The sequence below is a fragment of the Protopterus annectens genome, chromosome 8.part0 (genome assembly GCF_019279795.1).
Source record: "Protopterus annectens isolate FY-2018-M chromosome 8.part0, PAN1.0, whole genome shotgun sequence".
NCBI classification, from domain to species: domain Eukaryota; kingdom Metazoa; phylum Chordata; order Ceratodontiformes; family Protopteridae; genus Protopterus; species Protopterus annectens.
This window is the reverse complement of record NC_056741.1, coordinates 1,584,125,410-1,584,150,186: the sequence shown is the minus strand read 5'-3', so window position 1 is coordinate 1,584,150,186 and position 24,777 is coordinate 1,584,125,410. Positions and strand designations below refer to the sequence as shown.

The 24,777-nt window shown below is 38.9% G+C and overlaps 1 protein-coding gene across 1 annotated transcript in view; it reads left to right on the top strand.

Moving 5' to 3' along the window:
• LOC122808515 (homeodomain-interacting protein kinase 2-like) overlaps window positions 1–24,777 on the top strand; it is a 125,972-nt gene that overhangs the window by 62,845 nt on the left and 38,350 nt on the right. The window contains exons 3-4 of the mRNA XM_044079470.1: window positions 13,577–13,700; window positions 19,744–19,863. Of these exons, the coding sequence (XP_043935405.1) occupies window positions 13,577–13,700; window positions 19,744–19,863 (244 nt within the window). The remainder of the gene's footprint in view (window positions 1–13,576; window positions 13,701–19,743; window positions 19,864–24,777) is intronic.

Sequence of the window (24,777 nt, the reverse complement as noted above, 5' to 3'; positions counted from 1 at the left end):
CTATCCTGTTCCGTCTGTCCTGATATGTGCATTCAGGTCACCCACTATCTACACCAACTCATGTTGTCCTGCTTTATCTAGTAGATCCTGAACTGCTGTCGGAATGCACACTCTCCCTCACTATCATTAGGCTGGAGTCAGATTGCCAAGATTCTGTCACTAATTCTGATGGCATCCCTCACTGCCTTGTGAAGCCTTCCTCTTATAACAATTCCCACACCATTTTTAGCATGTCCTCCTCCAGAGTAGTAGATTATGCTGCACTGCCCTTCCATCTTGTTTCCTGGATATGCAGGATGTCCAGCCTCCTCCTTACCATACTGTCATCCACTTCCAAGCTCCATTCTGTCAGTGAACCTACATTGAGTATAGCAATTCTTCAATCATGTTTAGCAGGTTGATAGTCTTACATCCAGGTTTTGCTCAGCTGAGCTATACCAGGTAAGCCAAGCTAGGCAGCTGGACATGGACCGGCCAGTAGCTTATTCACCCAAGGCTGTTGAGTTTTATGGTAGGCACACACTGATCAATAGGGGCACATACACCCCTCCCACTGTTAGCATGGGTCCCTGGAGTAGGTCAGAGTAGGCTAGGTCCTCAACCCACTTTTCACCAGCAAATATTGACATTAGTCAACATGGCCAAATTACCTAGAACCACATTTTTACACTGTCAGATGAATAGCACTGCCACAGCATGCAGTCTGTCATCCATGTTTTCCTGTCTTGAGGATACTGTGCACTACAGTAGATGCCAAAGGCTGTTGGTCTATACAACTCTTCCCCCAGTGGGACACAATCTAGAATCTGTGCTGCTGCCCACAGCCCCATTCTTGGGTGAGTTTCAGATGGAAACACTCAGTGCATTTTCTGGAAGTGGAAGGAACCCTGCAAAGACACAGGGAGAACATACAAACTCCAAACAGGCATTGGCCAGAGGTCAGGATCAAACCTTGCACCTTGTGTAAGGGAGGCAAAGACCTTAACCATTATAACAATTGGCATTCTTTTCTTTTGGTCTCTTTCAGCTACTGCCTCAACAATTCTGATCATCTTTCCCCCACACACACCTAGCTGGCCCATGTATTCCCTGCTCCGAAAAAGAGCCCATAGGTCCATCCTTTCCTAATAGGACTGGGAAAGGGGCCACCATTTTGACAATGTTCATTCCTCCCTATCATTCATCCTGTGCTGCTAGTGCTGCTGTCATTTCTGTTAATGTCTTCTTGGAGATGTGTACATGCGTGTTACTACTATTGTTACTACTACATACATGCATCATTGGAAAGTGGGACAGGCCTGGAGCAGGTGTGATTGCCATTCATGGAGATATATTACATCTCCTTCATCCCAGGTGGATATGCTGGCAATTGCTGACATTTCCCACCCTCCTCCAGCCAGCTCCTTAATAGAGCAAGCTTGCTAACTGAGCCTAGATAATCTCGGCCAGAGTCACAGCTTTAACCCTCTTTGCTAATAGCTCTTTCTGCATGAAACAGTCTTTGACATTTTTCTTTCTTTCAGGGATCAATTTTTATTCAAAGTCAGGCCTTCAATTCTACAATCTGTGAATCCTAACTCCTCTGCTCCATAAATTATGGATGTTTTGGGTGCCAAATCTCTGTTTCTCTCTCTCTTTCTCTATTGTGTTTTATTTATCTGCTTGTGAAGATTTAAATCCCTGGTTTTGGTATCAGTAATACTATTTGATTTACGGATACAAGAGATTCAGAACCACAGTGTCCTGTTGCCATGGAGGGCAAGGCAAAGAACACCCTGCAGGATTCCATGAGATACTGAATAAAGTGAATGTGCTTCCAGCCCTTTTTAGAAGGATAAAGTTTTTATGCCAGTGGTGATTTTAGTTAGAAACTTCTAGGGTCTTCCCATTTGTTTGATATGCACAGACAGGTACATCCCAGAGAAGCCATTGCATTCAGTTAGTGGCCTAGTTAATGCTGTATTAAGTAGATGGACTGTCTGCCACTGTTGTTACATGATGATCAAAGGTGGTGGAGGTATTTGCCTATGTTCCAAGGCCTCTAATAACATTCTCATTTTGAACTGGGGTATTGTCTGTGGTATATGTCGGGGGAGAGGTTGTGTAACATATATGACAATATTGTAGCTCTTTGCATTTTTGAGCCTATTTTTGATACACCAAGTATTTCAGTGAAAGTGGCTGCTGAAGGGTTAGGGCATCGGGGGTGAGGGGGTGACAATGGCTCCTAATTTGCAGTTACCCGCAGACTTGTTTAGCCAGATGTCTTAGTTCATGGTCTGATGATGAGAAAAGTAAATGCTGGACAAAAGAAGTCTCCACCTCAGAATTAAGAGAAGTTATTATTATTATTATTATTATTATTATTATATTTGTCTTGTTGACTATGAAAACCCTACTGGGATTAAGAACTTTTTTCAGAGGAGGCCTGTGGAGAAAAGCTACACATATACACAAGTGAAAATTTAAATCACGTTAATACAGTACGTGGAAAAAATAATAGTACAGCATGAGTATGCAGTATGGAAATCACAGTAAGTGTATTAAACAAGATGAATAGCAATATGGAACATTGCAAAACCAAAAGTAAGGTAGCAAATATGAAGAGAGGAGAAGGAGGAGCAGAGAGAGAGAAAAGAACATCTAAAAATAGTTATTTTGGAAAGTTGCAGTATGTCAGCAGTGAGTAAAGTGAGGAAAGATTATGTGATTTTTTTTTAAAGGAGAGTAGATTGGACAAGTCATATGTATAGAAGTTACCTAAGTACTATGGTTTCTTCGTGCCTGTAAAAGGGTTTGCACGTGTAATGGAGTCTCTGATTCCTCAGTTGAGGCCATTTTATTAATATTACTGTGTCAAATTCTGGACCTGAGGTAGTTGCACTTGGACTTTTATATGTTAGCTGCAACTTTCTTTCTTATTTTTCTCCAAGTCAGTGTTTGCTTGAATAAACAGGAATCATCCTAAATTGCTCTTCAGAAGTAGCACTGTGTAAAAGTCAGGGTTTTAAAAACTTTCTCTCTTTTACTTAGCTGTGCACAGCAGTAAACATATTAAGTCTATCCCTCCCAGAAAGGACAGTAAAGTATTTTTAATTGTCAGCTTAACCTACCTATCTACTAGAGAATGTCAAGAAAATGATCTAAGACAGGTCATCCTAGACTATTCTTCACTATAAATAACATAGTTACCGATATTTTCCAGCAAATCAGCACTATTATCATGAACTCTGTACAGAACTTTAAGAGGCATAGCCCTAACAAAGGCCACTTAATATGTCCTCAGAGATAAGTAGCATAAAGCACCGTAACCTGCATCTCTGCTGTCAGGATGCAGATTCATAAAAGCTGAAAAATATATTTATTGCCCACAGAACAAAACACCATTCTCTATGTTTGTGCATAATGACCAGCTGAAACCTTTATAAATGGGCATGCCCCTGTAAGATACCATGTAAGATAATTTAATACTGGATATAGTAAGACTGATGGAACTTCTCAAGTAAATTATTATAAATAACTCAAGTATAATGTTTATCAACCAGTTGATCATACCACCTGTACTGAATAAATTCAAAAATCAGAAGCAGTACTTTGTGAAAAATCTTACCATAACAGTAGATGTCCTTTTCTTCACTAATGCAGTATTCTTCACATAAGAGATCTCCTGCCAAGGATAGCTCAATGTCCAACCAGTATACCAAAGCCTTTAGTTCTTATAGGTGCCATATGTCACACATATGCTCCCCACGCAAAGAGTAGGGCATAAAGGTGACATGCAGACACACACACTTAGAACTTCTTTGCCACCAGTCCAAATGTCATTATCAAACATTGGCTTAATGCCCTTCTGCATTGCTGGTTACCAAGCTGTATTTTGTTTAGACAAGTGTCCATTTGGGTTTCTTTTCTTCTTTTTCCTTTTGTTGGTTATTGTGTTCATGTCATCCACAAAGGGAAAATGTCAGTGTGGGAGGCGGATTCCCTATAAAGACCATCATGATCAGTGTCTTTGCTGTTTGGGCGCTTCCCACAATCATAAGCAGTGTTCACCCTGCATAGCCACTTTTCCTCTTTGTCCATATACCTGGAAAGCCAACATCTTAAGTTGTTGGTTCAGTGTGCTATGGCACAATCCTCCCATTCTGAGAGCCAGCCATCTTCCAAGAAAAAGGCCAAAAAGTTAGGCCCGATCTGGCTGTTGTCCAGTCTCCCCCATATGACCATCTAGTGCTTGCTTCAGATTGCTCTGCCACTACCCCGTTGGTGGCTGGCATGGATCCAGCTTCTAGCACGTACTCGGAGGCTTTTTAGATGTCTGCACCTGACACTGAGGGGGAACCTCAACTGATAATATCTGAAGGACTTGGACTGGGGGAGGGATTACTAATATCTTAGTGAGTGAGGAGATTCTATAACTGTCAAGAGTCCCATCAGGGGTCTGACCCATCAAGGGTGTTCCAAGTGGACGTTCAACAGAAAAAAAAACAAAAGACAAAGTATATTTCCCCGTTTTGAATGATGGAAAAAAGACAAAGTGGCAGTTCTGATGAAGTTCACATTAATGATCGAAAGTGCTCAACGTTTTAACTATTTTCTGAGTAAAATGAGTATATTCTAAGGAATTTGGTATTGGTGCTGTGGTTCTTGCTTGTGGTGATACTAAGGCAGTGTTTTTTTGTACCTGCTCTGAAAGATTCCCAATGTGAATGGCACGATTGGGTTTTGATGGCCTTGAAGCTGCCTCAAGGGCTCTGTGTTTCTTCTGCCCCAGGTTTTCCAATCCAGTCAACAGACATAGGGATTGGATTCCTCAGATGAGGATCAGATGTCCTTCTCTTCACTGTTGTAGTATTTGGTCACTCCCTCATTCCCCATCTGTCCTTGCTCTTATTTTATTTATTTTATTTAACATTTGTTGACCGGGAAAGTCCGACTAGGTTCCACAGATCCTGTTTTCAGCGGAGGCCCAGGGAGAAATGCTCCAGAAGCATGTCTTTAGAATGTGGGAGGAAACCGGAGTACCCGGAGGAAACCCACGTGAACACAGGGAGAACATGCAAACTCCACACAGAAGGCACGCCAGCCGAGAATCGAACTGGAGAACCTCTTGCTGTGAGGCAACAGCATTAACCGCTGCACCACTGCGCCACACCTGTATTTTTGTTGTCCTCCTGGTTGAGGGGCTCCTGTTACTCTCCCTTTTTTCCTTCTGAAAGCACATGTTCTCAGTGTCCCTGATGGTATTCTGTTCCATTTGGGGCTTTTTTCAGTTTTGACTGTGTGCATCCATACATCACCTTTATGGCCTACGCCTTGGGTGGGGATGTACAATGCTTATAAGAACTAAAGGCTTTGGCATACTGACAGGATGTTACGCTGTCCTTGGCAGGAGATCCCTTAGGTGAAGAATATTGCAACAGTGAAGAGAAGGACATTGACTGTTATGGTAAGATTTTATACAAATGTACTTTTTCTTGAAACTGGCAAGTTAATACCTCCAGGTTCTCTAACTAGGATAAGAGGGCGTACAAACTAATATTAAATCAGTGTAGAGCAGCAATCCCAAAATATATTTTGGTTGTCACCACCCAAACCAGAAGTTATAATCTGACTGGAGAATCGCTCGTTTCCTCAATAAACAAAACAATCTTCTAAGTACACAATTCATGGAAAATAATCCAAATATCTTGTTATTGTACAGATATACACTGAAACCTGTACAAAACAGTTAAATTAGTTAACTTCACTTTGTTGTATATATTCTTGTTTTATGCCATTTGAGATGTAAATTTTTGTCTTGAATGACAGTAATTGTAACTGGAGCTTTTCTCCTCGGGTCTCCACTGAAAATGGGCCTTTGGCTCAGCTGGACCAACCCGGTTAACAAATGACAATAAATAAATAATTACTGTTTTAACATTTAGTAAAAACAACTTTATCTTTCATAAAGAAATATACAAGGTTGCCTTTGCAAAAAGAAAGTACTATCTGTAGTCTCGATAACACAAAGTCATACACTACCTCTGGTGCTTTATATTTAAATAATAAAAAAGTCTTGTTTCTGATCAGATACTACCATAGTTAGCAGGGCTTTCCTTTGGTGAACAAATTCTTCTGATTTGCCATTTCTTCAAAATTGCCGCTGTCATCTTCAGCTCTTCTTTATCTTTGCAAATCATGCCACGACACCTCAAGACCTTCTTTTTGTGATGTCTCATCTGGACTGCCCATCTCCTCTTTTAAATATCATCAGACTAATATCTTTCTTAATACAAAGTACTTCCTCTTAAAGGGGTATCTTCTACACCTAGCATTATCATTAATAACATTAGAAAACAGTTCTTCTAGAAGTACTCAGATTCCAAACACTCAAAACCCACTTTTTTGAAACTGGGTACTTGAGCATCTTGAGTTCAGGAAGGCTGCTGCTCTCAGCCATGGTGACATAAATTCAGGCAAGCAGCTGAGGGGAGGGCAGGTGGTTTAGAATTACTGAGTGGAAGGGGATCAGGGAGTTATGGTTTGGGGGCTGGAGTTTTAGGTTTAGGGAACAGGGAGCAGGAGGGGAGTTTTAAAGTTAGAGAGCGATCGGGGGAATTTAGGTTTCAGAAAGGGGATTGGAATTTTAGTTTTAGGCAGCAATAGGGAATTTTAGGGTTAGGGACCAAACAGTCTGTTTGAGAAGTGAGTGGGAGCTTTAGATTTAGGGTTAAGATTTTGGGCTGTGTAATGAGTATGACTGTGTGTTTGGAGGGTTATACAGGAATGGGAGATCGAACTATTGGGAGTTCAAGCATTTACTTATTCAAACAAGTTTTAGCAAGCAGGTGTGTTGCAAACTACTAGAAAGCATGCACTTGTAGAAGATCCTCAGAATATATTTCCCGATATAAAGATTATACTCTCCAGAACAGAGATGCACTTTCTAGGTGAAAACCACCTCAGAGGTGGCTAGATTGCTACTTTTCAGCCAAGTTTTCTTCACGCAAATTCCTTTTCAGGCATTTTACAACTGGTGCCACAGCCATGGCCTCAAGCTAAACTCCAAAAAGTGTATAGTCATCCCCTTTGTCAAAAACAAAGTGCCCACAAATTACCACATAGGTGGTAATCCATTAAGAACAGAAGAAGTAATTAGGGACCTGGGGACCCAAGTTGATAGCAATCTCTCATTTGACAACCACGTGGCCAAAGTGGTTAGAAAAACATTTTATATAGCCCACCTAATCATGAAGGGATTCACATCTAGATCAGGGGAGGTCATCGTGCCTCTTTACTCATCCTTCATCAGGCCCATAATTGAGTACATTGCCCCTTTTGGGATGTACCTTACCAGACACCTGCAGCAACTGGAAAGACCCCAAAAGTACCTCACCAAGAGGATCAAGGGGCTCAAACAGATGCCGTATGCTGCCCGGTTAAAGAAACTCCAGCTCTACTCAGTGGCATACCGCCTGCTCAGAGGCGATCTGTGCCTGACGTATAAAGCCATGTCCAACCTGGAATTAATGGACATGCTGCACCTCAGAAAATCCAAATCCCATCGAGCTACGCACTCGAGGGGCTTGAACCTCAGCACTGAAATAAATAGGACATGCTGGAGGGACAGATTCATAACCCAGAGGCTCCCTTCACTCTGGAATAAAATCCCAGTCCAGGTTAGGCAGAGTCCCTTATTGACTCTCTTCAAGAGGAATCTTGATGAGTGGATGGGAGATCGTAGGTTTACCCCGGGTATCACTTCTGTGTCACTGTTAGACAGAGGCACAGTATACTAACCTCGAAAAAGGGCATAGCAAAATTAATTTAAAATGGGTGGCGAAAGCCATACACACTCTGGCTAGGCTTATAAATGCCCTAGGGCAGATAGTCTAGTATGAACCTTTGAACCTATGATTTTTTCCTAATTATTCATATAGCAGTCCTTCATTTCTCCTGTGTTTTTGTTGTTTTGTACCTTCACAGGCTGCTTCACATTCCTACTGTAAGTGGTGGCTGAGCAGTGTGAAGGGGGGTTGTATGTAATGACTTTCTTTGCACTTTATGACATTGATTACATTGTGGGGGGAAGGACCATGCTGTATCCTTGTACTTCCTGTTTAGATTTACTCCTTCATAGGCTGCTACAAAATTATGATACAGGTGCTGGCTGGGGAGTATGATGAAGCTTTGCATTCAGTGGCTTCCTTTCCCCCTTAGGAGCTTAGTTGTATTTTGGGAGGGAAACATTCCTCGCAGTACTACCTTGCCTTCTGTCGTGTCTTTACATTTTTAAGTACTCCATAGCATACCTCTCAACTATCCAGATTTTTGCAGAATGTCCAGATTTTTGCCTCATATTTTTGAGCTGTTCCTCATAAAAACTGAGGTTTTCTGGCAAATCATTGTGGATGGAAGTCAATGAAGACTTTAGATCCTTTAAAAAATGCATGCTAACACACAATCTGTTATCCTAAAAACTGTCTAAGTTTATAAGAGCAATACTTAAAATCTGCCCCTATTTTTGGGCATTCGTCCGCCCATTATTTTAGGTTTTGTCCATTTTTCTTGCACTAAGAGGTTGAGAGCTATGCTCCATAGGCTTGTCTGTAGTCTGATATATGTGATGACTGAATAGTGCAAAGAGATGTATATTTTATTTATTTATCTATTTTATTTATTTCACATTTGTTAACCAGGTTGGTCCAACTGAGCACATGCCCATTTTCAGTGGAGACCCGAGGAGAAAAGCTCCAAAAGCAAAATCTTGACATAATAACATAGTTAAGGGTATAAATTAGATAACATACAGTGAAGTACAAATGACATCATAATTGTTAACAAATAAAGAGGTATCATTTGCAGCTAAGAAATTCTTTAAGATTAATCCTTTTCCAATCTTTGGTCATGTTTTGGGGCACTGCCCAGTACCCTCATACCTTTAAAAATGCCAATCAAAAACTGGAAACCAATTTCTTTTTTCTTGAGATTGAGTACTGGTCATATATTACTAAAAAGTGCTCAAAGGAAAACATACAATATTGTGTGCAATTTGATATAAACCAAAGGAAGCAGATATTTTACTGTGAAGAATAAAATGTCAGTTACTTAAAACCAAACTGAGGTAGTATCATTGCGGTCTCTGAAGGTTAAGTAATGTCCTATATTAAAAAGAACAAAGTTCAGGCGAGGAATGCAACCCAGAAGAAGTCGAGTAATGTTAATACTTTAATGGTGTCAATAAAACAAGCGCTTTCGCTCGGCTGAATACCGAGCTTTCTCAAGTTAAAATTAAACTGCTAGTAGCAACATTAAATAGTCCCTTCAAAGTCACATGATTAATTAATTAAAACAATTAATCAAAAATCAAATAAACAAACTAAACAAGCTAAAACAATATGGCAATGTTTCAACAAATAATAAAAATGAATGTTGTCTGTTAAAAAGCTCATTTCCACAGGATAATAAGTATGGGAACACCTAAAACGTTAATATTATGGAAAATGACTGAGAACGCATTTAAAATATAATATAGACAATAGCTGTTAAGCAAAAAATAATAATAATAATAGTAAGTACACCATATAGCAGTTAAATATTCCAGTTAAAATAAAAAGAAGAAATGAACAAAGGATCAAAAAGGTAAAAATTCCATTGCATAATTTCTAGCATTAGAAAATGTGTATATGTGAATAAAACTCTCATAAGCATGCCATTCTGTTCTTGAGAACACTACTAATATTAATACTCTCATTCAAACCCGGAGATCTACTTGCATCCAGCTTAAGTTGCCAGAGAAGTTCTCTGTATTCTAATGTAGTCTCCCAGTCACCACCTCTAGCATCAGGTAACACCTGCTCTAGAACTAAGAATCTAAGCTCAAAGTTGGGGCATACAAGAGAGTGTTTAAAAAAGGCATTTGACTCTTTCTGCTTAAGAATGTCATAAAAATGTTCATGGATTCTTTTCCTAAGGGGCCTCTCGGTTTTACCTATATAAAAACCGGTGCAGGTGATACAAAACCCTAAGTAAACCACCCCTTTACTCCCACAGTTTGTGTAACCATTGGAGTTGAAAAGAAAGTTCCTTGAGGGAATATATAAACTTGAGGTGTTGAAAATAACATAACATTGTTTGCAGGCTCCACATTTAAAGGTGTCTGTTCGAGAAACCTGTGTATTCATTCGAGAGATACAATTCCCTTCAAATATTTCTTTAAGATTAGAGTCTCTCTTTCTAATGAACTTGGGATGTGCTGGTATTGTGTTCTTCAGTTCATCATGGAGTGTGAGAACTGGCCAGTGCCTCTGTACCACTTCTTCAATGTCCGAAGAATTAAGGCTGTGGGCATAAATAAAACTACCATAGATTTCATCAGGTATCTTATTGTTAGTTGTCTGGTTAAAGAGTGCACCTTTACCCAAAAGAGGAGGGTAACTGGTTTCCCTACTATCAATAACCTGTTGAGCTAGGGTGGTTATAAGTGAAGGGGGATAGCCTCTTTCTATAAACAAAGACTTTAGAAAGTTGATCTCTTCTAAAAAGTCAACAAGAGTGCTGGATATCGTAGAGGCTCTGATGAACTGTCCCTTGACAATACCCTTTTTCTGATAAAAAGGGTGCCCACTCTGGAAATGTAAGTAAGAGTTGGAAAAGGTGGGTTTCCAATACAATTTAGATTGAAATGAGTGATTATGTTGATCTTTGTACAAGGTAACATCAAGATAGTGGAGTTCGTGGTCACTAATGGTGTGGGTGAAGGTCAAAAAGTGAGTAGTGGAATTAAGATAATTAAAAAAATCCAAAAATTGATCATTGGTGCCCCCCCATAAAATGCAGATGTCATCTAGGTATCTTTTGTAGTGTATTAAATACTGTGCCCAAGTGGTGGAGAAAATAAACCTTTGCTCCCATCTGTGTAGGATTACATTAACGTACAAAGATGCACAAGGAGCACCCATAGCTACTCCTTTTTTCTGTTTGTATAGTTCACCATTAAAGAATATAAAATTTTTCTCTAAAACTATTTCCATAAACTCCACCAACAGGCTAATTACATTGTTACTCAAGCCAGTTTCAGTAGTTAATACTTCATTGAACCATTCCAAACCAACGGAATGTGGAATACTGGGGAATAAATCTACTACATCAATAGTAATCAAAAGGAGTTCCGGTTGGTAAAATGAAGGTTCTACGCCTTTGAAGAAATCCCAGAATCCTTACATACATGTTTTAAAGATGTGCCAAGTTGTTTTGTTGCATAATCAATAAATTTCCCCAGGGGTTCAGTAATTCCACCTGCTCCGGAAACAATAGGTCTAAACTTCAGTGGATCTAATCCCTTGTGTATTTTGGGAATTCCAAAAATGACCTGGATTTTGGGCTTATTAACATGCAAATAGTTGAATAATTTTTCATTAATAGCCCCTTGCAACAAGTGGTCAGTTAATATAAAGTTAATTTTGGAATAGGCAAGGTTGACCTCGTTCCTGGAGACTATCTCGTATTGGTTAGAATCCTGTAACATGCCGTAGATGTAACCGTCATAATCAGAAATATACATCAAAACCACCCCACCCCCCTTGTCAGGTTTCATGACTCTGATACTCTCTATCTTAAGGTGATTAATGAGTCTGGACCCTTGTTGATCCAAATTAATGGGAAATGCATTGATTCCCTGCGGTTGTGAAATTCTAAGGTCCCTTTCAACAAGCTCTTCAAAGACCTTAATTGAGGGATGTGTGGGGGGTTTGAACGTACTAGCTCTAGAGAGTCCATTATTAACATAAGGTTGTCCTTTAAAATAAAGTGTAAGATTTAGACTCCTAACAAAAAGTTTTAAATCAGTCAAGGCTTTGGCAATGTTGACGGGATGTAGGGGTACAAACTGAAAACCTTGTGTAAATAAATCAAAAGCATCCTGTTTAACCTCCATTTCTGTGTAATTATAAACAATAAAATTGTCTTTCTTAATTATGGTAAAGGTGCTTCAATGTCCTATATTAGTATACTTTGGTATTCCTCCCGGTCCATATTTTGTAGGGCAGTCCAGATATGGGTGGTTGTCCTTTGAGGTTAGAATACTTTCACATATTACAATATTATAGTAGAAAAAGTAGAAAAAAATTATCTTTTAAGAAATAATCATTTCAATGAACATACAAAAAAGTAAATCAGAAAATCAGATACGGAGTCATCTCAGTGGCAGAAAGAGAGAACTCCCCAAATATGACTTATACAACCAAAGATCAGGAATTGGTCTGGGCACTGAAAGATCCTGATGTAGGAGGATGGCTGTGATTGCCTGATGCCTGCTTACCAATCCTGAGAGAGAGAGGTAATTCAGTCCACTATTTGCTTGACAGTTAACATGATGGAAGAGGAGGATATATGTTCATGTGTGTGGTTGTTGCTAAAGCCATTCACAGTGGTTTCATGGAGTGTATGTAGAAGAAAATAGATGTTGGGGAAGGTATAGCAGGTGCTCATTGGAATGCATGTGCATATGACAACCACCAGGGGAAGAGGTTGTTTCTCTAAAGATTAGCCCTGACCCCTACATGACAGATGATGCAGTTATGGAAGCAGTGCTTCAGGGTAGTTCCACTTCCTTGGGACAGTTAATCCCTTCCCTAAAACATAGTAGGCTGTCATGGAGATTTAAAGCAGACTCTAAGGCTTTTGAGACAAGGGCCCAGTGACCTGTCAGCATGCTGAAGGAAGTCACAGGCAAAGGATAAAGAATCTCAGTGGATGCCTGGATGGGTCATCTGTCACCTGGAAAAGCCATTGTAAAGGGCAGAATAAATAGCCTCAAGTCCTGTGGGAGAAGGGACTGATGATTGCTAGAAGCAGTTGGAAAGCACATGAAATAAAAAAATCACAAATGGGCATTTGTCCAAAATGTATCTTTTTCTTAATGAAGGAAGGGAACTCCCCATGGGAGCTGTACTGCACCACAACCCTTGCTACTTTTTATAATTATCTTTGATGTTGCCATGACTACAAGAAAAGGCATTTTTGTTATTATTATGATTATAATACAAAGAAATCAAATCATTTTGCATTTCACATGCATCTTCAAGTGTAAAAACAGCATTACTGAAACAGCATCAGATTTCTCAGGTTCAAGCATAACATGCTTCAGAAGAAACAGAGACTCTCAGATGAAACACCTCAATACTTTTACTTATTTTTATTTTACATTTGTTTACTGGAGTAGAGATCTGATCAACATTGACCAATTTCAGGTTCAAGAATTTAAGCAACTGAAGTCAACGAGACAACTGCAATTTTCATATTTAATTCAGTAAAATAAAACTCCTTTGCAAAAGTTTGATTTCTGTGCGATGTATATTGAATTAGTGCTGGCTGCACAATTAATTTCCCATTTTCACAGTTACTGCAGTTTGTTGATACTGTCTGAAACATGTTCTGCTTTAGTCTGTCAGTTTTAGTAGGAGCTTAATGCTGAAACTTTATTTTCTGAGCCTTCTAAACAATAGATTATAATGTTTGGAAAACGGGATAACAAAAGTAACTATTTTCTCAGCAGGCATTCTGACTCACTCTGCTTCCTTTTTGTATGTTGCAGAGCTCCAGAGATTATCCTTGGTGTGCCAAATTGGGAAGCAATTGATATGTGGTCTGTTGGCTGTATCATTGCTGAACTGTTTCTGGGATATCCGTTATATCCTGGGGCTTCAGAATATGACCAGGTAAGCTAACTCATAGCAGTGAAAAGATGAGTTTTAATAAAGCATTGTGCATTTGGAAATTTCATAAACTCTTTGTATGTCTTAGCTTTCTTGGTACAAATCTTGTATGTTTTGCTTTTTTTCAAGAGTATATATATACTTCATTTCATGGGGTTACTTTTAAAATAATTACATATATGTTTCTATAGTGAAACCTTAGATTGTTCTTTGAAATCACTAAATCAGTTAACAAGCAAATAATAATTGACTTTAGTTTTATAACTTCTGCTACTCTTTTCACTTAACTTAATTGGTATTAAATATCTGTTAAATGTATTGTTAATTCATCCTTCAGATACACTGCAAATTGTCATTATATTATGTATGCAGCCACTGCAATTTGCAACTGTACTTTATTAACTGTGATCACTATGCACTTCAAAGTAAGCCCAGGTCATGGCTGAAAAAGGTCTGAGGACCTGGTGACCTACCTGTAAACAGACGTACACCTAGACAAATACCTAGATAGGTAAGCACAGGTAGAAAAGGTAGGTAGCCTTAATCAAAGAGGGTAAAGCCTGACCACCAGGTTCTAGAGGTTGAAGGTGAGCTGGTCTTAATGACTGACTGTATAGCTGCCATTGGTCAAGGAAACATATGAAGGCGCAACAAAACTTAGTCCTTTGTTCATAGTATGGTAATGTTAACTGATGAAACTTTAGAAGTTATTGTCTTAAACCCTCCCTGAAAATCTGCATCTTTGAATCCAGGCATTCTGCCTCTAACCACGAACCTTCATTCCCAAATGAAGAAATGACCTGCTGTAACTCAAAGAATTAATAAAATCCATTTACACACTGAAAACTCTAGAACTTTTTGACATCCCTTTAAAGTTTTTTCAGAACAAGACACAATTGTATTTTGTTATATCTTATACTACTAGTTTTTGGGGTGGTGGATATGTGTTAAATCTTTCTGAGATGCCCCTGGTTGCTTGTTTATTCAGGAGTTTCCCCTTTCTTGTACTTATTATTTTAAATGAAATGTCACCCCCTCCTACCAAGTATGCTGGTAACCGATACTTCCAGCCCTACTCAAGGTAGTAACTAATTTACCAGTGTCCTTGTTGTGGATATTGTCTCCATCACTGTTTTATGGTTCTGACCCAATTACCTACTCTTGTTGCAGTGGATAACCAAACCTCTCTGTTTTTCATTAATTTTCTTTCTGACTTTGTGTCCCTTCCCCCATCCCATCCATGTATACCCCTTCTGCCCCAACATTCTCTTCCCATTCCATAAGTTATTCTTTTTTTACTTATATTCCTATATGTTTTCTTCCTTCCCTACTAACCTATATGTTCCTGTTATCTTCACACCAACACACCCCGAGTAGGTGTAGCTTATTGATATTTTATATCTCATGGCTACAGAATAGGTGTTGACATTATTTTGATTTGAGGAATTGTTGGCTTGATAATCTTTAAAAGGTTTGTGTAAACTCAAGGCAAGACTTTGAGGAGAGTGTATAATCTGATTATGCCACGAGTCTATCCAGTCCAGGCATCTTGCAGAGATCTCAGTTGAGAACAGATCTCGCTCTTCTAGCTTGTAGGAACCTTGTTGCTAACCCCTTACGTTTTGGCCATCATGTTCTTGCAGTAGTTTGATCTCAGGTGAGAACAGATCTCGCTCTTCTAGCTTGTGGGAACCTTGTTGCTAACCCCTTACCTTTTGGCCATCATGTTCTTGCAGTAGTTTGATCTCAGTTGAGAACAGATCTCGCTCTTCTAGCTTGTAGGAACCTTGTTGCTAACCCCTTACCTTTTGACCATCATGTACTTGCAGTAGTTTGATCTCAGTTGAGAACAGATCTCGCTCTTCTAGCTTGTAGGAACCTTGTTGCTAACCCCTTACCTTTTGGCAATCATGTTCTTGCAGTAGTTTGATCTCAGTTGAGAACAGATCTCGCACTTCTAGCTTGTGGGAACCTTGTTGATAACCCCTTACCTTTTGGCCATCATGTTCTTGCAGTAGTTTGATCTCAGTTGAGAACAGATCTCGCTCTTCTAGCTTGTGGGAACCTTGTTGATAACCCCTTACCTTTTGACCATCATGTTCTTGCAGTAGTTTGATCTCAGTTGAGAACAGATCTCGCTCTTCTAGCTTGTGGGAACCTTGTTGCTAACCCCTTACCTTTTGACCATCATGTTCTTGCAGTAGTTTGATCTCAGTTGAGAACAGATCTCGATCTTCTAGCTTGTGGGAACCTTGTTGATAACCCCTTACCTTTTGGCCATCATGTTCTTGCAGTAGTTTGATCTCAGTTGAGAACAGATCTCGCTCTTCTAGCTTGTGTAACCCTTGTTGCTAACCCCTACCTTTTGGCCATCACTTGCAGTAGTTTGATCTCAGTTGAGAACAGATCTCGCTCTTCTAGCTTGTGGGAACCTTGTTGCTAACCCCTTACCTTTTGACCATCATGTTCTTGCAGTAGTTTGATCTCAGTTGAGAACAGATCTCACTCTTCTAGCTTGTGGGAACCTTGTTGATAACCCCTTACTTTTCCATCATGTGTTCTTGCAGTAGTTTGATCTCAGTTGAGAACAGATCTCGCTCTTCTAGCTTGTAGGAACCTTGTTGCTAACCCCTTACCTTTTGGCCATCATGTTCTTGCAGTAGTTTGATCTCAGGTGAGAACAGATCTCGCTCTTCTAGCTTGTGGGAACCTTGTTGATAACCCCTTACCTTTTGACCATCATGTTCTTGCAGTAGTTTTGAAAGCCTTTATCTGGCTTATCTAATTTCCAAAGGCTTCTCCTCTAGAATCTCTTAGTGTACCACGTTCCATATTCCTTAAACTCAATGAGATGTTTCAGTGTATACAATTAACATATGCCCATGAGTTTTTGTAACCCAGAGCATGAGATTTCCATCTGGGTTAACTGTGGGTCATTCATTTTCATGCAGCGTTACAATGAATGATGCTAACTTATCCATGTTTAGGGTTACACCTGAAATAACAGTAAAGGGGTCAAATGAAGAGAGGATTTCTGTTATGTATATTTATTGGTTATATAATACACCATCATCAACATACACTGAAGAGGCGATGTAGAGGATACCATTACCCAAGCAAGGCCACCATGGTTTCAGTAGCCAGCACAAATGGTAGGGGAAGAGGGAATTATTCATAAATTCCTCTGTTTGACTGAAAAGGCTGACAGATTAGAACACTGTTCATAGCTTCATAGGAAAGTACTAAGCTAGCTGCTGTTATGAGGTATTTTAAGCCTAGACAATTTCCCTCAAAGGTGAGAATCAATCCTTGTACTTTTTTCTGTGAAGCTAAGACCTTAACCATTACGTCATTCCTCTTCAAGGACTGATGACTTGTGCCATGGGCTTATTTTATAGTAGATGACTTCTAGTGAAATATGCATGTTTTAAGTTGAAGGCTCAGAGTATCCCAGAAACATGGCCAGTCATATAAGTCAAAGGCTTTCTGAAGATGCAGGAAGGAAGAGACCATTGGGGTACTGCTGAATTTATTTTACTGAATGAGATTAAGCTTTAAGTTCAGCAAATTTGTATCACCTTGTCTGGGTGTAAAAAAAGCCTTGTTGAGTCTCATGCCAGTTTTGGAAAAAAATTTCCAGCCTCTTAGCAAGAACCTTGTCATATATTTTGGAATCCAGCTGTAGTAATGAGATTGTGTGGGGTCGCAGTTCTCATTGGGAAGGAAGACAGTAGATGCTAACTGTAACAAACTGAAAGGAGGTTTTAGATGTTCTGCACATTCAAAAATGTAGTAACAGGGACCCTAAGCTATCTGAGAAGGCTTTAAAAAATTCTGCAGAAAACCATCAGGGTCTGGCATTTCATCCCTTGGCTAGTTTTTAGTCACTTGATGTTTCTCACTGGTGGTTTGAGAAGCTCCAGATCAACTTCCTATATAGTTAAACTTTTACAGAGCTTGGTACTCTGAACCCATAATAGCATTAATTTTATATGGATCATGTTGAAAGCTGCACACATTGTCCTTTAAAGTTCTAATTGCCATTTTTCTTATTCATTTTTTTTCTTTCTGTGAATTTCTTAGCTGTTATGTAAAAATGTACTTGAAGTAATGTCATTTGCCAGTGAAAATTCTTCCATCTTTCCCATCTAGTAAAGACTTTACAGGACCATAGCGCTTTACTGTCCTTCACTTTTCATTGTAGAATTTTGAATAGTGACCCTCCTTGTGTTTTTTAGTGATAACTATCTAATTGTTAAATTCCTTGAACTCTTCTAGCCATCTGGGTGACTCCCATTGTAAAACAGGTGTACAGCACCTAGCATGTGGACCGGGGATGCACTCTTGGCTCTGACAACTTTGATAGAAAGCTTTCAGGGGTCATGTAGACAGTATGTATACCACGAGGGGGAAGGCCATCCTGCAGACAAGCATGCCCGTCAGCTCTGACTGCCTCCCACTAGCCCAGGAGACCTTGGCCTTGGATTGGAATGAACAGTAGATGTGTCTCTCATCCTTTTAGAAAGGCAGATTGTCCCACTATACAGTTTGAACCTTGTAGCATGTGTGTGTGTGTGTGTGTGTGTGTGTGTGTGTGTGTGTGTGTGTGTGTGTGTGTGTGTGTGTGTGTGTGTGTGTCTGTGTGCGCGCACTTGCATGAATGCACATTCTCATGTCTCTAAACAGGCGCACACAGCTGGGTCATCACAACATATCCCACTTCCCATTAACATGGAAGGAATTAACATACAAAAACCTGCCAGCTCCCATCGGATGTTAGCTATAATCTTACATGTTTACACTCTGTCTTGATGTTTCTGGATGCCAGTAGACAAAGGAAATCGATATATCAGTAAAAATCCACTGCCAATTATTAGCGGACCGGAGTTCCGCTGTGGTGATCCCCAACCAGGAAAAGCTGAAAGACATTAGTTTTATGTAGGCTGAATGGTAGTAGGACAGAAAAGAAAATGTAAAGAAAAGGGTCTGTTGTGTTGCTAATGGATGACAGTTTGAGTGGTATTTTGTGATGTAGCTGATTTATTTTCTTTATATTGGAGGGTTCCTTGTTTGGTTTCTGTGTCCTGAGGCTAGTAGTAGCATGGTCTGAAAGACTACTTTTCTTCTGTTTACATTATATTTCCTTGATGTCAGAAAAGTATAAATTCATGTGGTCAGCCTTTTTAAGTGCCTTTGCTTTTTACACCTCCATCGTCACATTCCCTTTTGCCTTGTTTCCCCCTGTTCTACGCCTACTTGAATTCCTTTGTGAATTCTGTTAGCCACTTATGGCAGTAGTCCCTTCTCTAGGTCCACAGCATTCTAGGTAAAAACATACTTTGGAAAATCCAGGGAGAAGTTAGCCCCTACAGTCTGCTGCCTGTGCCATACACTTGCCCAACTGTCCCTCATGTTCAGAATGACCTTTTCACATCTCACTGACATGATCTTGTTTGTTGATATCCTGCCACCTTCACTTCTTTTATGATTTCAGGTGAGAAAAACTCTCACTCTTCTAGCTTGTGGGAATATTCTTTGTCATGTATCCCATCCCATGGATTTTTCTGTTAGCTGTACTCCATATTCCTCCCAGCAGTCTGATATTTGTTTCCTTCTATGGCCTTCAGGTTGTGGTCTTGCCAAGGCCATGTACAGTGGAAGCATTTCTCATTTGCTTCTGGCGTCTGTTTTTGAAGCAGAACACAACCAGGTAGTATATTTTGATGGAGTCAAAAATTTTATGTTTTTACAAGTATTATCGAGGGCTGTTACATGATTGTAAATAAATTTGTTGCTGATTTTAATTCCTATTATTGTAAGCACAGAGTATCTGATCAAATTATGTATTTGTAAGTCATGGTTATTATCCCTAAAATATTGGCTTTTGAAATGTTACATTGTTTTTTTTTCTTATGCATCCATCATTCCTTGCTGTAGTTACTGGATTCCTGAATGGCTACTGAGAGGCTAGGACATTAACCAGTGTTCAGACATACATTGTTCAAGAGTCCTAAGCATCACATCTCTCATACCTTCTCTCTTTCAGATCCGATATATAACAGACACTCAAGGTGTGCCAGAGGAGAGTTTGCTGAATCAGGGGAAGAAGACAGGACTCTATTTCTGCAAGACTCTAGACTCTGCACATCCACAGTGGAGGCTGAAGGTAAGATCTTAACTGCTCATTTTTCAAAGCTAAATGTAAATGGATATCTGAGCACTGAAGCATACAAGTTATCTAGCTTTGCCAAATATTTCATAGGTTTTTAGTCTGACACAGAGCTGCAGTGCAGCAGTTATCTTCTCATGCTGAACTTTTTAACTCCTGGACCACTGTTAATTAAGTCTTTTTATGATGGTCCTTAAAATATGCACCTGGCTCTGTTTTTTCAAAGGGAAGGGGATGAAAGATTAAAGGAAACAGCATCACTGCTGTTGTGTGTTCAGTGATCAGTTAATGAATTCCTTAAAAATAATATTGCATAAGGTATTTGAAATTCTTTCCATGGTGCCAGCCTTCACCTATGGCAGCTGCCAGCTGGTCTGCCATATTACCAACCAATGCTTATTTAGCACTGATGAACACCTGCTGAATACTTCAGTGTCTGAAGACAGTATTTCATAGAAACAGAAAAAATGACAACAAAGTCTGTTCATTGCTGAAAAGATGCCACTGAAACTGTGGCTTTGCCAGGATTTGATGTCTGAATATTACAAAGTGGTTGATTGCATATGTGGAGATTTACCTCTGTATACCCGAAACATTGCTTTATCAAGTTTCAGATTTGAGCTTTAATTCTTTTATGTACAAGTTGCACAATTGATTGTACCTCATAGAAATCAATAATTGTGCTGGATGTTTTCCAGGTTTGGGCTTTAATATTATATTCAAGTCATTAAAACTCAGAATCATAGCTAATCCAAGAGTTAGTAATCATATTACTTAGTCAAATGTTGAACACGGGTTACTGCATTGTGATTACACCGATTTTAATGTAGACACTGCACAATGTTAAAGGATTACAGTAATCTGTATCTCTACTGTGTTGATATGAAGAGAAGCATATCATCATAATGCCCTGTGTTAGAGTATGTAATATACCTTTACTGTTTCTTCACTGCTGTTAACAGAGCATTGCAGTACCCTAAGGAGTAGGCTGGGCCATGTAAGTTTACTGTTTTGTATTGCTATTAGAGGTTTTGGGCATCCACGGTGGTGCAGCAGTTAGCGTTGCCGCCTCACAGCAAGAGGTTCTCTGGTTCGATTCTCGGCTGGGGTGCCTTCTGTGTGGAGTCTGTATGTCCTCCCTGTGGTCACGTGGGTTTCCTCCAGGTGCTCCGGTTTCCTCCCGCATCCCAAAGACATGCTGTAGGTGGATTGGACACTCTAAATTGGTCCTAGGTGTGAATGTGTGCGTGTGTGTGCCATCTGTGGAAGGTTGGGTGCTGGGCTGGCAACTCGACACTGTAGAAACTCCACTGCCAATCATGAGCAGACAGGTGATCCACTGTGGCGACCCATAACCGGGAAAAGCCAAAAGAAGAAGAAGAAGATTGCTATTAGAGGTTTTCTGTGCTGAGGGGGAAAAAAAGAGAAGGCATTTCATAAACTTGATTGTAGATGCATTCTGGTTATGCTACATAATGGATGCCCCTTCCAGTAACTCTTGTTAACTCCACTCTGGCCTGTAGCTAGTTATTTTGAAAGTCTTATCTTCACATTCCTATTATGACCACCACTACCATCAGCAGATGGTACAAATGGATGACAGTGCAGCCAAACATAAAAGCAAGATGTTGTCTGAAGAAGGTGGTGTAATTTCCTTGTTTTTACTTGTGTCACACCTGGGTGTGATAATGTGGGTACCCACTGTACATGCATCATCATGAGTCCTTCATGTCCATGTCTGCAGCAGTTAGTCATCAAACTGGTCACCTTGCAGTGAGTTTTATGATTTCCTGTTGTAAAAATGCTGCCTTTAGAAATATCTTTGAGAGAATAATAAATCATCTTGATTGTGTAAACTGGAAGGTTACCTGTGCAGGAGCAAGGGGGAGGGGGATATAAACAGCGCAGGCTCCCCCCCCACACTTTTTCTGATGTATCCCTTAATGCCTCTTCTTGGCCATGCTGACTAATCTGCAAAGCCACCTCAGAATTTCAGATCCACCTTCTGCCCTGTAGCTCCATCCTTACTCTGAGGCAGAACATATTAGTATGCATTCATCACCATATTGATAAGTGTTGCTTCATCTGCTATTGTGGTGTTGTCACTTACGAAGATAATAAACAGAAGGGGGCCAAGAATTGAGCCATGAGGTACTCATACTAATGTGAGCTGGAAAGATGAGCGTGTGTCTTTTCATTTTACCAAATGAAATTAGTCACAGAAATAGCTATTAAACCATGTGGGTGATCTGATACTAACATCTACTCTACTAAGTCGAGTTATCAAAAGGTCAGATAGACTTAGTCAGAAGATTTTGACAAGTCTAGGAAGTGGGATTCTGTTATTACGTCTTATTTATTTATTTATTTATTGATTTATTGTACCTAGGAAAGAAAGCAAAGCTGTCACTAGGCTGTATTCAGGATGAAAACTGTGTTTGGTGGCATTAGTTCTTTTTGGTCGGCTTGTGTGAGTTTGTTTTTGTTTGAACATTTCTCAGTATTTTAGAGACTGTGGATAGTATAGCTATTAGTATTACATTTGAATTATCTTGTTGTTGTTGTTGTCCACTTTTTGGTATGGACAGTTTGTGAGAATGTTTCCAGACATGTTGTTCTGTGACTCTGTTAATTAGGATTGCTATTAGGTGTACAGTAATGTCCGTTGCTATAGGAAGGTATTCTAGTTAAGTGTTGTAAGGTTTTAAGGTCATAGGTTTTCATTTCTTGAGTAATTTTATATTGTAGTCTATACGGACATGTTGGAGGTTACAAGTACCATAGTCATTTTTAATTTGCTGCGGTGTGGTTGTTTGGTTCTGTTGATTTCTAAGCGATGTAACGGGCTGTAAGACATATGGTCTCATTTTGCGTGCTGTATCTAATCGTGCTCAAATGGGATTGAGTCTGATACAGCTTTTTGCAGGACTTGGTTACAACACCAAATGTGTTCAAAACATCTCTGAATTATTCTTGTCTGTAGATTGTTGTATGTAAAAAATATTTTCTTTTGTTTTTGTAATAGTTTTTTTATATTATTTCAGAGGTATGTGTATGTGTGTGTGTGTGTGTGTGTGTGTGTGTGTGTGTGTGTGTGTGTGTGTGTGTGTGTGTGTGTATATATATATATATATATATATATATATATATATATATATATATTTTTTTTTTTTGCTGTGCTGTGCTGTATTAGTTTACTCTCATTACTAGACTTTCTGTGTCTTATTGTTATCATCATTTGTTTGGATTCTGTAAATATCCAGGGTGCAGATGAGGGTTTATTTTTCTTTTTAGATGTTCTACTGAAGTAAGAATCGTTAAGAAAATTTGGTTGAAATAATTTATGGTTTCATCAAGGGTTGGGTACTTTAGTGAGATTCAGTGACACTGTTGTTAATAATGTCTTAAAATATGGCTGTTGAAAACATCTTTTGTCAGTCTAATATATTTGCAGAGTAAGAATTTTAGATTGGGTCAGTATTATGAATTTGTGGTGGTGGTCACTAAGTGAGTCAGCTAGTGTACTTGTGTTTGGTCTGGTTTTGACTAAAAGCTGTTAATAAATGAAGTAGTTCATAATGTTAGTCTGATGAAGTTTAGCATTTATGGATTAAAGCATTAATAAAATGTGTATTCCCTAGGCAATGCTTTTATATTTTTGTATTGTGTTTGTGTATATGTATATACAACTCTCACACAAACACACACACACACACACACACACACACACACACACACACACACACACACACACACACACACACACACACACACACACACACACACACACACACACACACGACATACAACAATAAATAAATAAAACAAATCCCATACATTGACCCTAACTATATTAACCACTGAAGCATAAACTTAAAGTAAATGGAAAACTCATCAAACAAGCCTGTATACGAACTTCGTTTATTGCAGTAAAAACACATCAAGATTAAGCGCTTTAGTCTTTCTCACAGAAGACTTCGTCAGAATAAAGCACACTGATTCAAGAACCATTTTCTACCAGTACATGCTACATAATAGATAAAATTGAGCCAATGGTATTGTCAAAAAAAAGTCACATACACAAACTAATAAAATAAAAAGTGTCCCAGTTCTTTTCTGCCCAAGATATTCTTCTCATCTTGGACAGCTAAATAAGTAAATAAAAACAATTTTTATGCATGGGGGTTACCCCTGTACACTCCTTATTAATATATAAAAAATGTATGGTTGTAGAACTACAACAAAAGTGAAAAGGCCATTTAGATGCTAGATTTCATGGAACAATAGACAACAGTAGCCTGATACAGCAATTAACAAATTTGACTTCCCCTTCAACACACAAAACTTGTGCAACAAAATTGTACTTCAGCAATTGCATGTGTATATATATATATATATATATATATATATATATATATATATATATATATATATATATATATATATATATATATATATATATATATATATATATATATATATATATATATATATATATATATATATATATATATATATATATACACATATACGCACGGCACACACCCACATATATAACAAATTGTGAATGTCACCCCTCCAGAAAAAAAACAGACTAAATGGAGACCCCCCCCAACAATATTGACCACAAAACTGAACCACAAAGCAAAAAAAAAAAAAAATATATATATATATATATATATATATATATATATATATATATCTTTTACAAGGGGGAAAACTCTCCCAATACCCTTAAACTTATACCAGATTCACAGTAGCACAACCAGAGCAAAAGAAGAAATAGCCACTGCATGTTCAAACACCTCACTGGCAATATATTCCTCTCACAAACACAAATACCATACTGTACAAAAACATACACATAAACACCTTCTACCTACCACAACTGGTAAACCAGATCTTTAACAC